We start from the raw sequence: 23,024 nt of genomic DNA, 5'->3' as shown, positions 1-23,024 counted from the left end.
CTATGCAAATCTTGGACCAACCCAGTCCATTGGTGAAACTAGTCCTATGGCACTGCAGTTAGAAAACTCATTCCTCAAAAGACTATACAGCCTAGGCCAACACAGATTTAAGAGCTGGACAGCAAAGAGAACTGACTGAGCACAAAGAATGTGTGTACATACAGATATATATATGTGTACACACACACACACACACACACACACACATATATATTTAGTTTGGGGGGCCACTGTGCTCAAGCATTGCATTTTCCCAACACAATCAGCCAAGAAGTGGCTCACAGGAGCCAGCTGCATCATTCCTTTTGCCAGCAATCTCTTCAGCCATTTCTGAAGACACAGGGTGCACTGAGATGACAGCAAGGTACTTGAAGGGCTTCATGTCTTGGCCCCCTGTTACTGCTGGCAAAATAGCTCTAGGCAGAGGCATGTGAGAGGGATGGATTCAGATCAGCAGGCTCCAGGTGACATTAGAGTGCCTGTGCCCCTGTCAGCAGAAGATATGGATGCATAAAGGTTGCAAGAGGGTGTGGGACAGTCTATGATAAAAAGAAACTCTAGGAAAAGTGTTTTTACTTTAAAAAACAAACAAACAAACAGGTAAAAGGAGCAGGAAAAAATCATGTCATGTGTACATGAAATGAAAAAGTGTGGATATTTATAGCCTAAACACCAGACATGTTTTGCTATGACACTCCTCCATCACAGACACAAGAAAACAGTCTTCAACTAGTTTGGGGTTTTTTTTTGCTATGTCTGTAGTGGCATCTCAGGGATGATTCAATGTGATGGTGTCTCTTAAAACAAAGAGCCTCAACAGGTCATTTATTCCCCACCTCCAAAGGCAGGGCAGGACTACCTGACACTCCAAGCGCTTCACCCCACCAGTTTCAAGTGCAGCCCATCCAGTCCCTCTGATCATGGTGCCAGGCAGCTTTCCTTGCTGCCCAGCCTAAACATTTCCTTTCATTCCCTTTCCATCACCTTGCTGTATGTAGCCCCTCACCACACACAGTGATGCCCATTCCTGCAATGTCTTTTCTGCAGTTGAATTAGGAGAGGCAGGGGACAAAACATCCCACTTTCTTATTCTGCCTGAAAGGCTGCTGCTGATCAGTGGGACTGTGCTAATTGCAAGACAACCCAGTAATGTTAATTATACACTGCACATGGAGCAAGCACAGCAGCAGCACTGTGCACACCAAACCAGAGCTACCCAAGTCCTGGAACCTAGAAAGCAGAGTGGGAGGCAAGAGGCATGCTTTTCCCTCTGAATGCCACCACCACGCCCCAATCCTCCCCTCTCAGTCTAACTTACAGTCTTTAAGTGTTGATAACTACAAGCCTTGAAGGGCAAGTCCCCTGTCTCCTTACCTCTTCTTTCCTCCTCCTCCTCAATTTTGACATTTTCTAGAGATCTATTACGGTTGGCTTCTCATCTTGACCAGCAGCATTAACACACCAGGACTGAAAAGCACATGCAGTCTGGGAAATAGGCTACCACAAAAGGCTGATAAAAGTTGCCTCTTGGCAGCCTGCTGAATTGCCTTCCCCATCAGGCCAGCCTTGTCTCACTGCAACAAACAAGGCTGAAAGAATGGGATCAGCTAATGAGAAGAGGGTTTCAGACACACTTCAGTCATTACAACAAATGCCAATTTATATAACAAGCCTCTTCAGGTAGCAGGCAAAAAGCACCTTGACTCCTAATTAAATTGCACCTCAATTGCAAATGCTTCTTTCCCAGAACCCCCCTTATCCACATTTTATTTATACCATTCATCTCAATAAACCTCTCCAACGACTCTGCTCTCCCAGACAGAGGTCTTTTGTGTGCATCCATGTGGGTGTATTATTTAAAGGGTACATCACATGGATACTTTATCTTGTTTAATCTGATTTAATCTCAAGAGATTTGCTAAAGTAAAATATATTTATAGACCCATATAGATGCCTCCCCCAGTCTCCACTGCCAATAGGCAAAGGCAGGAAAAGAGATCTGAACCGTGACACATGAGTTCCCATAATTTTTACATTAGGTGCCACATGAGATTGACATTCACAACACAGGATGCTGAAGTACAGCTTAAAGCTATGGCAAGAGACCAATACGGAGGAAAAACCCAAGCGGAGGGGGGCAGTGGGACTAATTTCTAATCCTGCTTTTTATTTATCCTTGCACATATAACAATATTAATCCAGCTCTGCTTGAGCCATCAGCAACAGCAACCTCACATCCAAAGAAACAGTGCTGGCTGCAGAAGGCATGAAATCAGCCCAGGGTAGTGGACTGAAGGCAGAATTGGTGAGGACAATATGAAAACTATTAGTCACCGTCCAAGTTTGCAGCGTGCTGATTCCACGAGACACTGCTCTGGGCTGCACTCAGCGACAACTGCGCATTAACGCTCCTGTTGTTCGATAGTTTGGAGAGGCAGGGGTGGGAAGAGGAAGGAAGACACTAGATTTCCCCTTTGTGTAGTTAAGAGAACAGATAGAAATAGTGGACCATTTTGGCTTAAAAGGATGCCTTCATCTTAGTGTATGTGTGCATCTGTGCTTTCTTTTGTACACAGCTTCTTCAATCTCTCTCTGAGAGAAAAAGACAAAAACATCAGTAAGTTATTCTGAAGATCTAATAGCAGCAACTCTGTCAAATGCAAGTTCACTGAAGTGTATGAAAAAATACAACAGGCAACCCTCTAAAGCACATTCAAGCAAACCTGGTTTTAAGCTCTGTCCCTCTTGCTACAATCCTAGGCAGCGAGTCCATTCTACAGCAACTGACAGCAAAAACACTGATGTGAAATAATAAAAGTTCAGCTAGAAGCAGAGTACCTGTTTTAAAAGATAAAATTATATGCCCCGACCAGGTTTCTGTACCACAAACTCATTCTACTCCTCATCTTTCCAGCGTTTCAAGGGTCATAGAATTTTTGTCTGGATATACAGACTGGGAGAACAAAACACAAATACTGAGAAGAAGAAAGAAAAAAAATAAAGGAAGCTGAACACTCTCTATTTAAAATGGTTATTTTACAAAACAGACCCAAACTCAAATTAACATCCCAGTCCTCAAGGAGAAAGGACGAATTGTTTCCATTAAAGAAATACATCATTAAAAAGTGACCTACAAAGACTTACCCATAGTCAGTGAGACTGAACTGATCTTTGCCAGAGCTCACACAAGAGACTGGCTGCGTGCTGTTAAAAAAGAGGGAGCGGGGGGGCTGGACTCTCTCACTGGGGTCTCTCTTCAGAGCTCAGAGAGCTTGGCTTGTTAGAGGCAGTGGCATGCCTTCCAGAAGGACTTAACAGCAACGCACAACTGAGTTGTAAGCCAAGATAAAGCCGGCTTGTTATGAGAGACAAGTCTTGTGGGTTGCTTTTATTTATTTTTTCCCAGTGTATTGGAAATGCAGATCTTGTAAAGCAAGAATTCAGAGGGGGCTGGGAGAGGGAAAGGGGGGCTGCACGTCTGGCTGAAGTAAACCCCGGGTGTTCTCCCAGCGCGGGGCTTGTGCTCGGCGGCACGGGGCGTCATCCCCCGCCTCTGCCCTCGCACTGAGGGGCTGCGGGAGCCAAACCTCTCCTGAGGAGACCACCCGAGCTCGCCATTTGCCACCCTGCCTGCAAACAAGGAGAGGAAGTAAGCTCCGTAAATGCAAAAATAATAATAGTAAAAAGGGAAAAAAAATATCAAGCAGCTCGGCATCATCCCTGCCACAGACCACCACCCACCCATCTCCATCACCTTAAGAAGAAAATCAGCCGCGAAGTTCCACAGGGTGCAAAACCAGCCTCGCCTCGCCCCCCCGGGCAGCCCGGCCGTGGGGAGCCGAGCCGGGCGGAGCCGTGCCGGCGGCGGGAGCGGGCAGCCCCCGGCAGGCCGGGAACGAGAGCGGGCAGCCCGCACGCCCTTCTCCCTGCTTCCCCGTGCCCGTGCTCCTGAGAGCAAGGAAACCCGCAAGCGCATCGCCGAGAAGGGATCCTCCGTCCTCCCCCTGCCCCAAAGAAAAGGCAACTCGGAGGTGCTCCCAGAGCCGCCCCCGCCGGCATCAGCGCGGCGTCCCCACGCGAGGCGGGTGGCAGCGGGGAGGCAGGGCCGGGGCTCCAGCCGCTCCCCCGCGGCGGTCCCGCCGGGCTCCCTCCGTGCCATCGCGGCGGACTCGTACATGGGAGGCGGCCAGAGGTTACGGCGAGAAATTATGAAGTAGCTACAGGCGCTGGAAGCCCTATTGCTGCGTCAGTCTCTCCGCTCAGGCTGAGGCGAGGTTCGGCGGCATCATTTACTTTCTCCTGCAGGTGCTTTTTAACTTTGATCCCACCGCCGCCGTCTGCGCCCTCGCCCCCCACCCCTTCCTCGCAAACAGCGACAGCGTCTCTTACCGTACACCCCTTGTCCCCTGCTGTACACCGGCACCAGAGACAGGAATAAAAAACAGATCATGTCCATCTTCAAGGCAGAGCCTTCATCGCCGGCGAAGAAAAACAGCCAAAACAGCTCAGGCAGCATCCGGCGGGGGAGCGAGGAGCAGCCGAAAGCCTCCTGAAACGCCGCCCCATGCGCCCCGCTCCGCGCCGGCCACCGGCGCCCCTCGGGCGGAGGAAGGGACCCCCCACACAGGGGCCACCTGGGGGTAAAATTTAAAATTTAGGAGAAAGGGAAAAAAAAAAAAAAAGAAAAAAGAAAGAAAGAAAGAAAGGAGTGAGAGAGCCAGAGAAGGAGGCAGGAGGGCAGAAACGCGGAGTACCGCTTCCCGCTTCCCCTCTCCAGGTTGCTCGAGGATCTCCAGGCGAACAGGCAGCCGCACCCGCGCTCGGGGTACGGGGAAAGGCCAGCCCGGGGGCACCGGGCCGGCACCGGGTAGGGCGGGAGCAGGAACCGGGCCAGCCCGGGCTCCTTTGTTCCGCGGGAGCTGCCGAGCGCTGCCCCAGTCCCGCGCTGCCCGAAGTGCTGCCAACTGGGGCCAACTTGAGTGAGTCCTCACCCTCCCTCCTCCTGACGAGGCTCTGGCCGCAGCCCTTGGAGCGGACGGGGAGAAGGAGAAGGAGGTGGAGAAAAAGGGGGGAAGCGAGGGTGGGGGGTAGGAGCCAGCTGCTGAAAGGCGGAGGAAGGGATAGGTGATTCTCGCTCCTCTTTTCCAGATCTTCTGAGGAGGGGATTGTTGTAATTAATCAAATCCAGGAAGGATTTTTTTTTTTTTAAAGCGGCTCCCAAGAGCTCCCCCAGCTGCACTGCACCGCCCCAACCAGCCTGAAGGGAGAAGCAACCGAGGAGCAGACAGACCACGCACCCTCGCAGCGCCTGCAGCTCAGCCCGGCTCTCCTCGCCTCCTCCCCAGCCTGCCAGGTCCTTCGCCCTTCAAAACTTTCCCTGATGTTGTGTGCCAGCCTCGTGTGGGTGCGTCGCCTCCGTGCTTGCCTGCTCCGCCCGCCTCGCTGAGGATTTGCAGCTGCACAGGGGCCCGTGTCTCTCTCCCTCGACGGCTGCCGGAGCTCCTAGTGGGAACTAACGGGCTGCAACTGGAAGGTAGCCGGCAATGAGGGACAAGAAGATGGACAAAGTTGAGCTACTCCTGCCAGACGCCAGCTGGAAACCGCTTGGGAGGTCTCTACCCCACCGCTGTTTCCTGAAGCGCCAAAATCTCCTGCAGAAGTTGCCGGGAACGCCACCGCTCCCGAGGCGGCCCCGACGGGGCGTCCCGGGCTTCCCGCGCCCGCCGGCGGGGCTGGCCCGAGGCCGCTTCCCTCCCTCCTGCCTGCCGGCTCTGCCAGCCGCGCCTGATTTTCTACTCTGTTGGCTTTCCAGGTTTCCCCCCCACCCTCTTCACCATTTCATTACCCTTCGCTAAAAAAAAAAAAAAAGAAAAAAAAGAGCCAATTAAAGCGGGCGTGCTGGGGAGAGCCCTGCCTCCTGCCCAATTCCGCGAGCTTCCCCGCGCCTCGCCCCGGCCCAATTATGGACAAGACCGCAGGGATGGGAGAAAGAGGGATTTGCTTCGGGCGGGAGACCGATTGTCAGTGCGGGGTACTCTCATCCTCAGGACCCTCGCGGCAAGGTCGGCTTCTCCCGGCTGGGACCTGAATGAAGTGCCAAGGGATGGGGGACAGCGCAGGTTTCGGGGGTGTCTCCTTGGTGCTGGTGCTCGCTGGTGCCAGCAAAGTTTTTGGGGCCCCCCAGGTAGGTTGCAGGCTGGCGGGGCTGCCTTGTGCATGCTGCTGGGGAGCGGCGGGGCGGGGGTGCTGTGCGGGCCCAGCCCGGTGCGTGGCTGCCGGCCCGGGCCGCGGGGATGCTCCTTCGTGAAACCCGGAGCGGGGAACCTGTGCATGCCCCGCTCCCCGTGCCCCCGCGTAGGGCCCGGGAGAGAGGAAGGAGCAGGAGGAGGATGCTGAGAGAGCCCCGAGCATCTCCACCGGCAGCGCGGGCTACGCGGGGCCCTGCTTTACCATCTCTATCTCCGTCTGCTTTGCCAGGGAGATAAAACGCTGCTTCTGGGAAGCCCAGACCTGCTCGCCCCCGAGCTGGCGAGCCCACCCGTGCCTGTCCCGGGTGCATAGCAATGAGCCAGACCGTAAAGCGGAGCCAGCGCCGTGGAAACCCCCCTTAGCGGCGCGTTCTGCTCCCGGGAGCCGGCTCCGGCTCGCCTCTAACCCAGCGCTGGCTCAGCTGGGGCTCCCGGGCAGGGCTGATGCGGGTGTCCCTTAGCGACAGCGAAACCTCTCCGGCTTTTCCTCGGGGCTGGTCCCTGCGCGCCCCCGCCTCGGCCACGCGTGGGCTCGGCTCGCTGCCCCGGGGGCTCCCGGCCTGGCATCCACGCCCGCTGCCCGCCGCAGCTGGCCAGGGGTGCGGGACCCCGCAGGCACTGAGTTGTCACGTGAACAGGTCACTCCCTGGATGAAAATGTAATTTAAAAAAAAATCAAAAACTATGGCCCAAAGAGCGGCTGGTTGCTCAGTCATGCTCTAACAAACAAGCAATTAATAGATATAGCCCCTAATTAGCAAGTAGTTATTGTAAACGGCGCTCAGTCAGAAAGAGAAAAGCAGAAGCATGCCCCAGGAAGAGAGCAGCGGTACAGGCAGGACAGCATCACCCAGAGCCCAGCGTCCCCCCAGTGCCCGGCATCCATGCACGTGGGAAGCAGTTTCCCACTGGACTCTATTCTATCACTTATCAGGATACCACCAGTACAAAACTGCCTTGTTTGTTTTTGTAGTCATTTACAGTTTTGTTCCTTTGTATTTCTTTTTTTTTTTTTTTTTTTTTTTTTTTTTTTTGCTATAACTAAGGGAAAATTTGCCAAGAAACTGTGTTTTTAACACTCTTAAGATGCCTTTTCCATAGCTGATAGCATAGAGCAGGGCACCTGTGAAAGCACCTGATATGAGCAAATTTATTCTTTAATACAATAAACCCTTATCTGAGAAGTATTTAATCCTTCCTGCGCTGGGTGATTGCAGCATTAATAAAGGGTGCCTAGGTAGAAGGAGGCAGCCAGCACCAGGAGAACAGGTGGATCAACTCCTTTGCCACAGCATGAGGAGAAGCAGGAGCTGATGATAATGAGACAAAATAAAATTGTCTACATCTCCACAAAGCAGGCTGAAGGCAACCCAAGGAAAACAAGACGAAGAGATGTTTGCAGATCCAGGAAGCTTTGTGGTGATGAAATAAAACCGCGGAGACATGAGTCTTGTTCTTTTCTATGCATAATTTTGAAATAAGGATATTTATGTGGCATTTTGTAGCCCTTCCATTATTTTTTTCCAGGGATTCTCATTAAATTATGGAATAGTGCCTCGCTGTTTGAATGAGTATGAATTACATATCTGGCTAATGAGTCAAAAAAAATCCAAAAAATGTATGCTTCACACCCCTTTTTTGTGTTAGTATTCAATGCACATGCTCATGTTTCACTGGCACAAATGCTTATGAAAGATGAATTTCAAAGTAAACTGCCAAAGTATATTCTGAGTAGGAAAAGATACTGCCAAAACCCAAGAACATAACTGCATTTGCTAAGTAAGGTAATTAATAATTATTGCTTGAGGCCTAATAAATCATAGCATTCATAATTATGGAGTTTCCAGTGGTTGACAGCAAGGCAGCACTCCCATGCACACTTGCTAAGCAAGCTACTTGTTATAGGGAAACCATACCCTGTAGTGATTGTACTTGTCAGAAAGCAAAGATGAAGGATGACTTTCCTCCCCCCTGACTCTTTCCACAGAACATATTTGTCCCATCTTTCCATCTGGGAGTCAGTGTCTCCGGTCACTTCTCAAGACCCCACTTGTCAAATGAGTCCTGTCTCTGAAATATTTATACATACTTCATCACCTATATTTCACAGCTCTGTTAAGAGGTAGACAGTCTCTGGGACAGCTGCTGTGTTCAAAGAGAGCAAATCATACAAAGCATGACACCAGGCAGGAAGCGATTGAGGAACTGTGTGAGGCCAAGGTCCAGTTGCACGAACATTAATTATCTCTGTGTCAATGTTTTCATGCTGTACTCTGGTGCAGTCTGTCATTTCATTCTTTCCTGGGATGATGCAACTATCTCTGGGCCCTGGTGATCTCTTCAGCTTGTGGCCTGACATTTCTATCACCTCTTTCCTCTTCATTTTCTTCGCAGCAACCCATCCAAGAATGCCTCCAGGATCTATGAAGTTTGATCTCTTCCTCCCCTCCCTCCTTCCACACAGATGGAAGCTTTACTGCAACATCACTCTCGCTGTGCCTCCTGAAAGGGAGTAGAAATAGAAAGCAGAGATAGGAAAGGAACATAATGGAGCACCTTAGAGGCAATGGGCAAAGCCAGGGTGACTCCAAATGCTGCAGGAGAGATGAGAGTTGGGAAGGGGAAAGCTGGAAGAGTCTGTAGCACTGCAGCAGAGATGTTAGCAGGGAGAGGGGAAAACAAGGGAATTCTAACTGCATCATAGGTCTGCATCAAGGAGCTGAGCACACAGAGTTGTTCCTGTGCTGCTTCTGAGCTGGAGCAGGTTCTGCAGCAGTGTGGAACAGGGCACCTGTCTGACATGAGGCAGTGAAATTGGACAGCAAAGGAGCCAAAGGGGGGGAACTGGGAAAGGCAAGGGAAAGCCAGTGTGTGTGAGGAAGGGGAGCCCTCTCAAACTGTTGCAAAAAGCCAGACACAACAGCACCAGGTACTCTGCAACACACGAACTCCTGGAAGATGAGAAGCTGGACAAAGCTACAATGACAGGATGCAGCTGAACAGTCTGTTGTCCCTTTTCTTTCTGTTTAATTGGTCTTCCCAGGAAAACTGTAAAAACATACATTAAAAAATCCTAGTTTGCCATTCTGAAGTGCTGGAATCAAAATCTCTGTGCAAAAAAATTCCCCTGGCCTAGAGCAGTGTTTCCCATTATTCATAACACCAAGCTGGTGCTGTTGCAGTCCTAGATTCTCCTGGGTATCTCCTGCTTTCAGTATGAAGCATGCCAAGATAGGGTTATAAATCCCAAGGGTTCTGCTTTGCTGTCCTCAGTTCTCCTCATCTGCACTCCAGGGAATAGACCTATGCTGTGCTCACTTTCTTCCCAGATGCATTTTACACCACTAGTGGTGCCTCTGAGCCTCTTGTGTATTCTCTGCATTTTTAATTATCTCTTCTCATCACAGATAGTGTTTGGTACTGAAAGGAGTGATGGAGAGGGGAGTCCATCTCTGTTCTTCACCCAAGGTATTCATCCTACCTGAGCTTTACGACCCTTCGTCCCTGCACTTCCCAGATGCTGTCAGTCATGGGGCTGTGCTGGGATTTCTGACAGCTGGTTGCTATTGTATCAGATTCCTGCCTTCACCCAGCTATGTTTTGACACACTTCTGTTTCCTGGTTAAAGCTTATTTGAAAGCCATTGCAATCCCTTGCCCCTGTGATCTCAATGTGTGGCCACTCTTCTTTCCCTAGCTCAAGTGCTCACCCCGTGCCCTCCCCGCTTCCCCCTTCCCTGCTTGTGCACTAAACCCAGAGGCTTTTAACACAACATTTCCTACCAATCTCTATGCTTTTTAGCCTATATATCTAGTTTGACAGAGATCCTGCTGGGCTGGGGTTTTTTTCTCTTATGCTCTAGGACAGATTTGGGCTGGTATAGGGGTGCAGACAAGTGTCTCAGCATCACTGGGAACATCTTTTCTTGTTTCACCTTTTCTTTGATCTTTTTTCTCTTCTGCCTGCTTCTCCTTCTACATTCATGCTTTCTTCTTCTTTCCCACCCTCCCTTTCATGTGTAAAAAGAAAGTTGAGAAAATGTCAAGCTGGTGCTGGTCAAAGGAACCTGTTCTTCCTTTCTTCCACTTCCCTTTATTGCCTCGGTGCCCTCTCCTAGTCCACGTCTCCCAGACTGTGCTGGAGAGGGATGCTTTTCCACAAAGAGCAGAGACAAAGGGTTCAAGCATGATTCTCCCCTGTTTCTGCCCTCTGCCACTACAAGCAAAAGGTGCATCGATTGCAGCTTTTGTCAGGGCCAGGCAGCTGATCCAAAACATGTGATCCCTGCCCTGAGGTGGAGGTGGTGGGGCAGGTGACAGCAAAGGAGCTACTCCTGAAGTAGATGCCTCCATCCAGAGGGCTGTATTTGAGCCAGTTGTCAGCACTCCCAGGAGAATGTGCTACTTGAATTTCCCTTGAGGGGTTTTAAACACCACTCACAGCACAGGGATGGTTTATTGGCTCATACAATATGAACCAATAAACTCATGGGACCTGCCTGCTTAGGCTTTGGTGGAGGCAGCATTTGGCCATAGACAGAACATCATGTCTCTCTGATGAGAGGAGGAAGCCATCCTGCAGAGTCACTTCTGTGGAAGCACTCAGGTGAGGCTGTGGCTCGCATGTCCTGACACCTCCAGTTGGTGAGAAAACACTCCAGCTGGTGTTCTCACTTCAGTTGCCTAGTGGCCACACTAATTTTTGGGAATCTGATCCTATCAGCACACAGTGACTTAAAATAACACACAAGAAGTTCCTCAGTCCCTTTTTGTCGTTAGAGAGAGCCACCCTCACTTCAAGAATTGAGCATTTGTGTTTTGGATATTAAAAAGTAACTGCAGAGTAAACTATTTTTCTGCCAGAATCCCTTTTCATTATCCATCCCAGACCACAAGAGCTGGCAGAGCTGGTTGCAGAAAGATCCAACAGTGTGCCAGGCTGGCTGCAGAGAAGAATATCCCATTCAATGCCTGAAGGAGCCCCACTGCTTCCTGGGGGACCATACCCTGCTCTTCAGAGGTGCAGCTCTCCACTAGCCTCTCACTGCAACACAACAATGAAAAAAAATGGAAATCCGTAGCTGTCAAAGCCAATGTGCACTGCCAGAGTCTGAACAGTTTGGGCAGTCACACCTTGGCTGGGATGGGCTTTGTTCCACCCAGGAGAATGGGTGTGCAGTCCCCAGCTCACATGGCCATCACTGGCTGTTTTGACTGGAGACACCTGAGTCAGCCCAGTGCCTCGTGGAGGCTTCCTCCTGCTCTTTTCTTGGCAGCTCTCCAGCCCATTGCTATTTTCCTTCACTACCACAAATCCACTCTCCAAGGCTGACCCTATTCCCTTTGCCCAAACTCCTTCCAGGACTGCTATAAATAAACATGGCTTTGACCTGAGTTTTGGAAATCCTGAGGCCAGAGTTCTTGTTGGAAATATAATGGTCCCTGTGTACTTATCTCTTCCAGAGGCACTCAAAGATGGATGTGGACACTTATGTTTTAATTCAAAATGACTTATATGGCCTGTTTCACTGTCATTCCTTGCTCTGCTCGTACCCATAGCTCAGGGTGGCAGGTGAATACATCAGAGGGCTTCCAGGCTTAAGGAGAGAGTGCAAAGAGCTGCCTTACTGGGCAATGCATGTCTCAGTGCCACTGAACTTCCTTGCTTTAGGTCTGTGAGCTGATGAGGTCTGGAGGGATAGAGGGCTGCAAATCTTACTTCCATGAGGGAGGATGCTCTGAGCTCATCTGTGAGGACAGGGTCTCTCAGCTCTCATTTGTGCTCCTCAGCAGTCTCTGCACATACACCACTTGTATAAAAATATTATTTCATCTCCGTGTTTTGATCCTGTATTACATTAGGAAACTTGGATGCCTGAAGTCCAAGTGCTTTGAGAACATAAAGAAAGTCATGGGTAGTTGGCCCTCTGACTTAATCTAAAAGTCACTCCCTTCTCATGACCCAAATCTAGCCCATGGTCCAAAAGCAGCACACAAGGCTCAGCTGCTTTAAGTGAGTTTGAGAATAAAGCCCCTACAGTTAACTTGTGCAAAAGTAGTTTCCTTGTTGGATATTACATACAGTCTATGAGCTACCCTTAAATGTTGCTATTGCCTCTTCATTTTCAGGTGTTGTTTGCCACTGCTGCAGTACTTGACTCAAGGACCCAGTCATTTTTTTTCCTTTTTTTTTGTTAACTTCTATGTACACACACACACACACACACCCTTTCCTCTTCTGTCCAGTGATACACTACAGCTACATTTTTAACAAACTGCCTGTTGAAGTGAAAATATCTTTATAATTCATTGCACAAATGCAGAAGTTGCAAAAGAAATGTTGAAAAAAGAGAAAATGTTCAGAACTGCTGAAAGGATGAAAAACACAACATACACACACACACACACACACACGCACGCACACGCAGACACACACATGCACCAAGGATTGCTGCTCCCTCTTTACCTTTGGGGTGAGTCTGAAACACAATTCCATGTTGCCCCTATGCTTAAATATTCTCACACCCTTAAGGCACAGCAGCATCCTTGTTTTCCCTCTGTAAATGGATCCATTTTAGTAAATCAATGGTGAAATACCCTGTTTAAACTTCACATGTTTGTAATACAATCGTACAGCAATTCAGAGTTAGAAGAACCATTACTGTAAAACTAAGTACTAGAAAAAAAAACTAAGTACTGTAAAACTAACACTAGATACTACATGCAAGAAATTAACAGAAAAACCCTACTGAGAGGAAATTACAGAAAAACCAACCGCATTTACCAACATATTTTTCATTGGAGTTGCTCTGATCATTTTAGAGAAGCTGGGGCTGGAGCTACCTGGGGACACAAGACAGGTGTGTGAGTTCTGTGCAGCATTGAAACACTGCTCCTGGGGAGGCAGCTTACCAGCAGAGCTGCCCTTGCCAGGATCACCCATCTCCATCTCCTCACTGCTTCCAATCAACACAACTTATGCTCCCACAGAAGGCTTCTGCTGGCATGGCTGTCTCTGCCAGGAATTGCAACTCTGACCAAAAGCGAGCATGAAGGGACACTGGCCTGTGTGAGGAGCAGGCTGAGACACAGAGCTGAGGTGTGACTCACCCAAGCTCAGCCAGCCAGGCAGAGAGATGAGCAGAGCTGGAGCAGAGTGCTTGCTTGCCTCATTTCTCAGCACTGCTGCAGACAGACAGCATTGCCACTGAACTGTGTATTCCAATGTATAATTACTTGCTTATTAGCTGGCTAGCTCGTTATGCCAAGAAAGTTATCGGGAATGTGGAACAAAGATATCTCTCCTCTTCCTGCCTTTCAGACCAGAGAAATCCAGATCATACAACCTGCTGGGAACCTCCACCTTCTCCACCCTTCATAGGCTGTCAGAGGTTGAAGTTTAATTGATTTCTCAGTTACATCTAGTCCTCAGAAGAAAGAGAAAAAGAGCTAATCATGCTAGCCTGACACTAAAGTCAGGGACTTCGATGGCTGTTGCTACTGCTGCTTCCAGAGTGATGTGCTGGGCCCATGGGTGATCTTGTACCAAGCCTCAAAGATGTTGGGAGCAACCAGCCTTACCACACACCCCTGCTTGGTACCTCACAGATGGGGAGGACTATGGTATGGAGTGTCAGCCTGAGGTAATGCCAAATACAGGGCCACTGGAGCCAAGACAGGGCTTGATTTACCAATTGTTTAGGTGACCCTTTCCTAAAGCTTAAAAATGTCATCCCCTCTGTTGCAACCTCCCTCTAGGGGCTCACCAGTCACTGCAGTGTTTTAAGGCATATCAGTTCATGTCTGAAATGCTGCACACTCACCCTGTGGGTTTCCAAAGAAGTCTATCCATGCAGCTCCCCAGGCTGCTGCTCTCTTCTCCCTGCTGAACCAAGCCCTGCATCCCAACTTCCCCAGGCAGATCAGTCGAGGGTTTTGAGCAGCAGTAACAAACTTCCCTATTAGCTGTGTCAATCAGTAAAATTAGTGGGAAATTGCATAATTTTCAGATGGACCAAATCATTTCGATTACAGACAGAAGGAAACACTGCTGGTCTATCTCCTGTTCTAATCAAAGTGCATTGTGAGGAACAACCTTCAGTGCCGATTTCTGATAAGCCAATAATAAACCATTCATTTCTATTTCACACAGAGCAGTGCCATATTCCATCAGGATGCACAAACCAGTATTCTGAAGGAACAAAACCCATTTGGAATCAGATTTACAGCTCTTCAGCAGCCTCAGATTTGCAGGTAAACTACAATATCTGACTTGCTGGAAGGTTTCATGGCATGTGAAGCTGGCACTGAGGAATTGATGTCTCTGATTTTCCAACTCTGATTTTTCCTGGTTGTTGGTATGAAGAATGAGGGAGACAGGTGCCACACTCCACCCAGCTTCAGAGAGGACTGGAGGAACCAGCAAAATCCAGGTGAGAGGGAGGAGCTGGTGGGAAGACAGGTAGCACTGACTCAGGAGTTAATGGGGTGGGCAGAGAAAGGAGGGGCTGGAATGTGCCCTTGGGGAGAGATGAAAGAGGGGCACTGGTGCAGCTTGAAGCACGGAAGGAGAAACAAGGACTGCTGGAAAGATTCTGGGAGCAAGTAGACAACAGAAGCTTGGGGAGAGCTGGAATGAAGAAGGCACTGCTTCCTGGGGCAGGGACTGGCTGGGCTGAAATGTGGTCCTGGGCCACGGGTATGGCAAGGGGAGGCTTGTTGGGGGGAGGCTGGGCAGGGTCCCCAGGACCTGGCAGCTCTGCCCCTCCTTTCTGCCCAGCTAGCCCTTATTTCTCTCCCTTCCACCTTTGTGCACACCCTCACTTCCCTCACACCCTGCCTTGATTCCCTTACAGTCCTGCCTACGCAAAGAAGCCAGTGGGGTGATATGAAGGGGGAGTCAGGAAAGAATAAGGTGAAAAGTGTTTTCTTGTGCCTTAAGATCCAATCCAGGTGTCCTGGGCATACCTAGTCTTGGGAGTAACATGGAGTTGGGTCATTTCAGCTGACAGGGGATGAGCTCATCCCTGCTCCAAACATCCTGTGTGAGATGTCTCATGTTAAATACTCTTCTGTATTCCCCATGTACCTCTGAGTCCCTGAAAATAGCAGACATATTTATAAAAGATGCCTGAGAAAAATATTTTACAGGAACCAATAGATGCCTTTCTCTCTGGAAAACAAGCACTGGTTAATCAAGAAATTACCAATAAAAATTTCTCATATGAGCACTTTTCCTCCCCTTGTTTGTCTGGCTAGAAGATCACATTTCATTTTCAAACTGCAGTTCTACATTTATCATCCCTGATTTAGCAAATTGCCTCTTGCAGAAACAATGTCTAACCTACCTTTATTTAAGATTTTGCAGGATAATGTGTTTATGTTGGACTCAGAGAGGCTCACGAAAAAGTGGTGAACATATTGCAGTGGACGAAATATAAATTATTTTAGATTCAAAATATTTCTCCTCAAGTAACACTTTCAAAATATATTGTATTATCAGCAAGACTTAACTCTAAAATCTTAAGGCAAGAATTTTGTTGTCTTTCTCCTCTACTTTTTTTTCTTAACAGGGATCAAAATCAAGCTTTCAATAAGCCTCTCATTGTAGTCAAAATAGAGAAAGGTGAAGATACCTCTAGTCAGAGTTGGCTCAAGGCTTATCAGCAGGGTAGGTAAAATTTAATTTTGCAGTCCAAAGATTTTCACTTCACCCTTGGGCAAGCAAGTCAGCTCTGTGGCAGCAGCAGAGTGGGTCCCTCCATAGATGTGCTTCTTCTTTTCTATCCTCTTTATAGCATGCTGCTTGGAGGGGAGGGGCTGGACAGCGTGGTCATGCCTGCTGCAGCCACAGCCATCCCCACCTCTTCCAGCCAAGCAAACTAGGCTGCTGGCAGCCCCTGGCAGGCTCCTGCCTTTGGCAGCCAACAGCTTTGCCCATGCTTGTAAACCAGCCCTGTCTGTAATAAGGTAGAGAAACTTGTATCTGCAAAGCTGAGTTTGGAATCATTATCTTATAGCTGCAAATGGAGCCTCCCACTTCAATGGAAGGATGCAGATAATTGGGCTATCTGGTAGAAAACAAATTCTTCTGCCCTATAAACTGCAGTCAGTACACATGATGAGATCTCATTGTGCCAGGGTGGAAAGGGGAGTCTTGGGAATTGGGGGTGGTTTGCTCATCCTGAGCAGGAGAGGACTTCTTCTGTGCTCTTGGCACACACAGCCAAACTCCAGGGGACCATGACAGTCACACATACGACCCCTTCCATTTGAGCTCCATGGGAATACTATCAAGATGATGATTTCCAGTGAAATCAATAAGAAAGTAAGAGGGCATCAACACAATCATTAATAATTTCTCTCAATTATAATCCAGTTTCTTCAAATACAGCGGTTTCTGGAGCCTCCAGCCAGAATTAATGATACGGAAAATCTGAAGGACAATAAACCGTATATCCTTGAGCTAGCAGGATGTGAACAAACAGTAAACAAAAATGAAAATGTCAAAGGGGTTAAATCTTTAATAAACTACTGTTCCAATATTGTTTGATAAGCTCTCCTTCAGATGTTGCACAAATATTCTTGCTTGCTTTCAGAGCCAGCCTGGTCTTTTTCAAGCCAAACACATTTCACAAGACAAAATTGTAGAAGAACTGAAATGGCCTTTAAAAGAGAAACAGATTGTAACCTCATTCTTACATTTTAAAAGCAGCAACATGAATGCATGACTACACATTCCTCATAGCTGGGATTCCTCCTTCCTCATAGGTACAGAGCCTGTCCTGTGTTCAGCACAGAGCTCACTGATGTTCAGTGCATTCTGCTTGTTTATAAAGCAAAATGAGCAGGTACATTTTGCAGTTGTTAATACCAAGGGTAATAATATACACACACACATGCATCCACCCACACAAGTACAGAGAGGTTAATACCAATCTAAAAATATTTTGTGTGGCAGAAATAATACAAAATCATTGTCGGTGGAGTCATTGGAAGACAGTGTCAGTTAATGGAAGTTTTGTAGTCCTGGGCACACTGTCCATCCTGGGCAGCCGCTGTATTACCTCTTGTAAAGTACTTTATCAAATGCTCTGTGATGAGAAATGCCACAATCCCTGTCTGCCTTACATAAGTAAACAGCAATGCAAATGAAAGAGGCACATTTATGAAGCCAAGGAAGGAAAGGATAAGTTATCTTAGGTCTGATTTTATGTCACGGGTGCATTTTTGTTACTTTTAGACTTGTCATGAGTGACTCAAAATGCCAAATTCTAATCTCTCAAGACACAGAGACAATCAATCAAAGGGGAAATGCTGAATTCCCAGTATCCAGCCTTCTCTAAGACAGCCGGTCAGCTGTGTAATGCAAACTAATCTGTTTCAAGCATCAGCTTTTTTATTTCTTTCCCTGGTTCACATAAATACACACATCCAGTGGGAGAGAGAGAAAGGAAAAAAAAGAAAGGGAGGGGAAGAGAGAGGCTACATCTACACATATCTATTATTGTTGGAAGAAAATAGCTAATATGTGGAGCTAGACCTGGAGAAGGTGGGACTGCTCTACAATTCCCTTGGTGAACTATAATTAAGATAGGTCCAGAACTATCATAAACAAAATACTGCACGGAAGACAAAAATCAGGGCATGTTTTTAGCCGTCTGGTGGGGGGAAAAGAGCTATAGATTCTGACTGGGAGAAGCAGATGGCAATGAATTACGAGAACAGGGCACTGCTGCTGCTGCTGCTGCAGCCGCTGCTGCAACTGCCACAGCTCAGCTCTGCTCCATCTGACAGAGAGGCCCCTGGGCAGCCACAGATGAGTCAGACTCGTGTGTGTGTACAGGCATCTCTGGAGAGCCCCAGCTTTTCCCTTTCATTTGTGTGACACTGCTTCAGGGTTTGAAAAGGTTCACACAGCCCCCACATCCTAAGAGCACCCTTTCCCTTTGCACTTACTTTTCCCAGTGTCCAAGGTGTGGCCAGCCCTGACCAGCACAGTGTGGCTGGCTGCCATCATGCAGGAGGGATCTCTACAGTCTCCAAGCAAGGGTGATATTGGCATCCTCCAAGTGGCGCACCAAAAGTCCTCAGCTGATGCCCAGATGCAGAGAAGGAGCCACTGAGGACACCCACGTTGGAGCCATCTTGCTTGCGCTCCTTGGGAAGACCTGCACCCAAGGGTCCACGGTGCAGAGACTCAGGATTTGCCAACACACTGAAACCTGTGTTACCTGTTAGCACTGGTGAATAGTCCCCTTTGGCTCTGGGAAACACTGCAGCCCCTGAGCAACACTGGCCCAAAACTTCAACAAAGCAGTGGAAGCAGAAGGAGAGTGTTTTGAGCTGGAGCCTGGCCAAAGAGCATCCACGGCATCCACAGTGTGAGAGCATCCAAAGAGCTTCCACAGTGCGAGAAGCTCTTGCCTGCTTGCAAAAGAGAAGCTATGCCAGCATTGGCACCCTGGATTGCTTTTTTTTACAGAAGACATAGATGTTGGATTGGAGCTGAGATGTTTTCTATCCTCAAAAGACTATTTTAAGCTGCTCCACAGAGAGCAGTTGTTGAACAAGCTCTGTAAATACAGAAGAGCAGTAGCAAATTCATTTCACCTTCCTAGCTAATGGCTTCCCCTTCTGGAAAAGAGATTCCTGAGGAAAGAAACAAACAATCTCTGCCACCAAGTCTGACCTGAGCTTCCTTGCAGCAGGCTGCTCCCTTCAGCAGGTGGGAAGGAAAGGAGGCACCTCTCTGATAAAGGTGTCTGCCTTCAAATACAGTAAAGGAGGGGAGATGAGCTGGGTGAGGAATTATTGTTTTCTGTTCTTTGATACCTTCTGGGAAAAAATTAGGGGTACTTAGCTGCTGTCACACAAACATTTTATGCAAATCTTATCTTTATCTTCTGCATACTGGTACATAATTTGCATCTGATTATCAACTTTGGGTCTATTGTTTTATTCTAAACAGAATTCCTGCTGCTGAAAGGTGTTAGATTGACAACCTTGGTGAATAAAATAATCTCATCTTCTCTCTATCAAGAGAGTAGGAGAAGAACAGCTTCTCACACAGGGCTCTGCCATTATTCCCCAGCCAGGGCCAGCAGTGAGCATGCCAGCCCTCGTCATCTTCTGAGCCTGCCAGCTGATGTATAGAGGAGCTATGAATATGGAATCCCTGTGAACTTTCTACAAAGGCAACCTAAAATCACTTAAAAAGGCAGCAAGTCTGTTGGGTCAGATTCACACACAAAGGGTTCCAGCACCTAGCTGGTTCTGGAGTCACACCCAAGGTTCATGAAACAGTTTGCATGGTGGGATCTTCACACCCAAATTGAAGGCCTTTACTCTCTTGACTTGGAAAAGTGGAGGTATTTGCTCCCTTTGGCATGTGCACAAATATTGCCAGCTGGATACAGCCCTGTCTCCAGCAGCAGCAGCACACTTAGTCCTTTTCCTGACTGTAGCAGGGTGTCTTGCCTTGTGTCTTAAGTTAAAAATATTTGCCTGGAACTAAAGTGTCTCAAGTCCACTGGAGGCAGCCACTTGACTGTCCTACTTCAGTTTCCCCCACTGAGAATTTGTCTCAGGTACACAACATTAGCAGGAACATTTTGGGAAGCCCCATGTTGGAATCAATGACAAGGAGAGATCATGGTCTTCAAGTTTTGCAACACGTGGATCTTATCACTTACCTCTTCTGTCTCTGGAAAGATACTCTTCTTTCACCTTGAGTGAGGGCACAGAGTGCCTTCCCCTCCCTAATTCTGGGGAAGAACAGGGGACTGTTCACAGTAGCTACAGGATTAAGTGGGGACTGAATTAATCCTGCAACACAAGGCTGCTTCAGTCAAGCCAAAGGATGAGGACAAACGAATGTTAACTGGATTCTCAGGCTTCAGCAGTCACAGCACTGAGCAATAGGAGTCTGTCCACTTGACTTTGGGATGGATGCCTGTTCTAGCTGTGTTTGTCCTTTCGATAAAATATTCAGGCCCAGCAACAGCTGCTTCTGTAAGAGCACCAGATTAAGACAAATAATGCAGACTTAGTGCTCTTTACATGGATTGCAGGGGCTGACCCTGCTGCAATATGCACACCCACAAATCTTCTCAGCTCATTACCTCATTGAACACGGCTGCTGCTCTGTGAGGACAGGAGCCTGGTGATACCTCGACAGAATTCGAACATGACATGCCAAGTCAGAGATGGAAAGAGCTGACTGAGAGCTCAGGGCCTGCCTTGGCAGGAAGGTACATCCTGTCAAAAGATGTGGCCTCAAGAAGAACATGACAGCTCTGATGGACAGGACCCTTGGCATTGTGGAGGAGCTCATTAAGACATCCCTCATTATTTCCATTCTTGTTCTTTGGTATCACCCCCTTAGTATTTCGCTTCTCTTCTGCTCTGCACAGCCAGTGTTGGGTTAAGAAGGGAAGAGAATGCATTGCGTAAATGAAGCTTGTTGTTTTTCTTTAAAGTACATGGGAAGGCTTTGAAAACTCAACTGAAGCCGTTCCCAATAATCTCAACTTTCTGCTCTATTTCTCTGGTTAACCTTGCTGACTCAAAACAACAAAAAGCATAGCCTGAAGGAAATAGTGCTCAGTGCTTTCTTAACTTTCCAATGGCATTTTCCCAGAGATATTTTCTTTTTGCTAAGACCTTTGAAGTCCATTCCTCTCTTTCTGTGTGGATTCCCACTGAGACCAAATTACTTCCCAGCCTGCTTCCCCAGGTCTCCATGGGGTGGGAAGCATGGCTGCCTTCCCCAGATGATAACAAGAAGGAAGAGTCAATGAGGGGGCTGCTGAACTGACAGCAGTAAACAAGGGAGCACGGAGATGTGTTTTGTTTTCTTCCCAGAAGATGGTGGGAGTGAGATCTTCCCTCACATGTCCCAGCTAGAAAATGATGACATCATCTATTAGGATATTGCTCTGCCCATCTAGTAAGACTGAGCAAGTCAAAACGTCACTCTTGACTCAAGCAAATTTTCTTTCCCCACACACACTTGTTTCCCCTCACCCCTAACTGCAGTTAGAAACTGATTGCCTGGAAAAGGAAGTAATAGGAACTTCACATTAAGGCAGGCTCCTGTCAAGCTCTGCCAAGATACCTGCCTGGAAGAAGAGGGTGAAATGTGCCAACAAGAGGTAAGGCAGACACCCTTCCTTGCTCCATTCCTGCAACAGAACTTCTGGACAAGATTCTATCTCCTCCCTTGTCTGAGCTCAAAGGACTGTGTTTTCCTTGCCAACCTCAGGCCTGCTTCCACATGCTGGTCACTGGCTTGACAGACAACCATCCTGATGCCTTAAGTGTCAGCTTTCATAATTTTCAGATTCTATGCTGCCTTGGTGTGTAAAACTGAACTTCATGTGGGGTGTTAGCAAGTCCTCTTCACAGTTTAGTTAGACAAAACCATCCTTTTCCAGCCTGGCAACCAAGGACACCATCACATCTTTGGGGCCAAAAAGTGTAACCAATGGTGAACTGAGGAGAGCAATTTGGGAGTATGGGACTTCATAACCTGAAGCTGTAATTGGACAATTAACCCCAATATGTACATATACCAAAACTTATAAAAGTGTGAGACCCCGTGACCAGTCGTGTACCTTGTGTCCATTTTGCGTCCATCTGGGGTGTAGCCCTGGCCAGGCTCTTGTACTGTGTATCCATTGAGGCCTTTTAATAAATACCTACTTTATTCTTTAACTCTGTCTAGCCTCTGTTCTGGGTCAGCCTCTCTAGGCATCAGTCCCACAACTGCATGGCATAGATAATGCTTCTGCCAAGGTACAGATCCTGAGTGTGGGGAACGTGATGGAGAAGGGCATTTGCCAACTGTGAAGTGAGCACCACAGCACTACACCATACAGCAGCCTGAGAACAGGAAAGACACCCAGCTGGGAAAAACCTCTGCCAGGAAAGCCTGTCCCATAGGTAGAGCCTTCATCCAGATCAAGTCAGACCATGTACCCACCCAAAAGGATTCAATATCACCACCCTCAGCTTCTTTCTCATTTCTAAGGAAATTTCTTCAGGGGAAGATGAAAAAGACATGTTCTGCTTCCATTGAACAGCCAGCCCTTCCATTGATCCATGTGATGTGTAAAGGGAGGGAGAAAGGACTGTGTGAAGAGGCCCCTTGAACATAATTGGAGAACTGGACTAATTTGGTTTGTCCTTATAAACAGTCCAGAGCTGGGCACTAGACTTATCCACAACAGATAAAAATTAGTAACTACATAATGAGGTTAAAATATTCATTAAGCTAATTGCATGTTAATTAAGTAAATGACGCTATTAGGGATCCATTGAGCTCCATCTATGAGTGCAAACAGGAGTGAGAATAATCACATTAGAAAGCAGAGGAAAAGACTGTGGCAGCACACAGGCGCCAGGGGTGGAAGGGATAATCAGTGGGAGAAGTTCCAGGTCCTGGGAGGACTGACCGCTGGGAAAAGGAGGGTGGTCTCATGAGAAGAGGGGGCTTGGCCACAAGAAATCTTAGGTGCTGTTGCCAGCACTGTGAGTGGGCATATCATTTTCCCATGCTCCATTTCAGACATGGACCATAGCCTTGTCTCAAGTAAGAAAATTAACAAGGGAACTCAGGAAAGGGTCCGGCCAAACTCACCTTCACTATTGTGTCTGTTAATTTTATAAGAATTTCTTGCAGGGGCAGAGATCCATCACCCCAGAAAGATCAGTAGAACTCAAGCCAACAAGCCATAAGGCAGCGGAAAGGTCTGGTTATTGAAAATGCCCAACCA

At 48.0% G+C, this 23,024-nt stretch overlaps 1 protein-coding gene and 2 long non-coding RNA genes across 3 annotated transcripts in view; 2 read left to right on the top strand and 1 right to left on the bottom strand.

Annotated features, from left to right (window-relative positions):
* Window positions 1-5,873, bottom strand: part of MDGA1 (MAM domain containing glycosylphosphatidylinositol anchor 1) — a 148,825-nt gene extending 142,952 nt beyond the window's left edge. The window contains exons 1-2 of the mRNA XM_071428393.1: window positions 5,298-5,873; window positions 4,390-4,634 (exon numbers count right to left, since the gene is read on the bottom strand). Coding sequence (XP_071284494.1) covers window positions 4,390-4,516 — 127 coding nt within the window. The 5' untranslated portion in view covers window positions 4,517-4,634; window positions 5,298-5,873. The remainder of the gene's footprint in view (window positions 1-4,389; window positions 4,635-5,297) is intronic.
* On the top strand, window positions 4,623-7,801 carry LOC139590654 (uncharacterized). Its single transcript, XR_011679388.1, has 2 exons — window positions 4,623-4,825; window positions 5,212-7,801. It is a non-coding gene; the product is annotated as an uncharacterized lncRNA (long non-coding RNA).
* A 6,169-nt stretch (window positions 7,802-13,970) lies between these two features.
* Window positions 13,971-18,345, top strand: LOC139589351 (uncharacterized). The gene is made up of 3 exons (XR_011678997.1): window positions 13,971-14,499; window positions 14,612-15,916; window positions 18,214-18,345. It is a non-coding gene; the product is annotated as an uncharacterized lncRNA (long non-coding RNA).
* Window positions 18,346-23,024: the final 4,679 nt, after the last annotated feature.

The sequence above is a fragment of the Agelaius tricolor genome, unplaced genomic scaffold (assembly GCF_023055355.1).
Source record: "Agelaius tricolor isolate 1412-34295 unplaced genomic scaffold, bAgeTri1.0.p SCAF_1, whole genome shotgun sequence".
NCBI classification, from domain to species: Eukaryota; Metazoa; Chordata; class Aves; order Passeriformes; family Icteridae; genus Agelaius; species Agelaius tricolor.
Note: the sequence above shows the minus strand (reverse complement) of the source record. Positions and strands in the feature narration are given on the sequence as shown.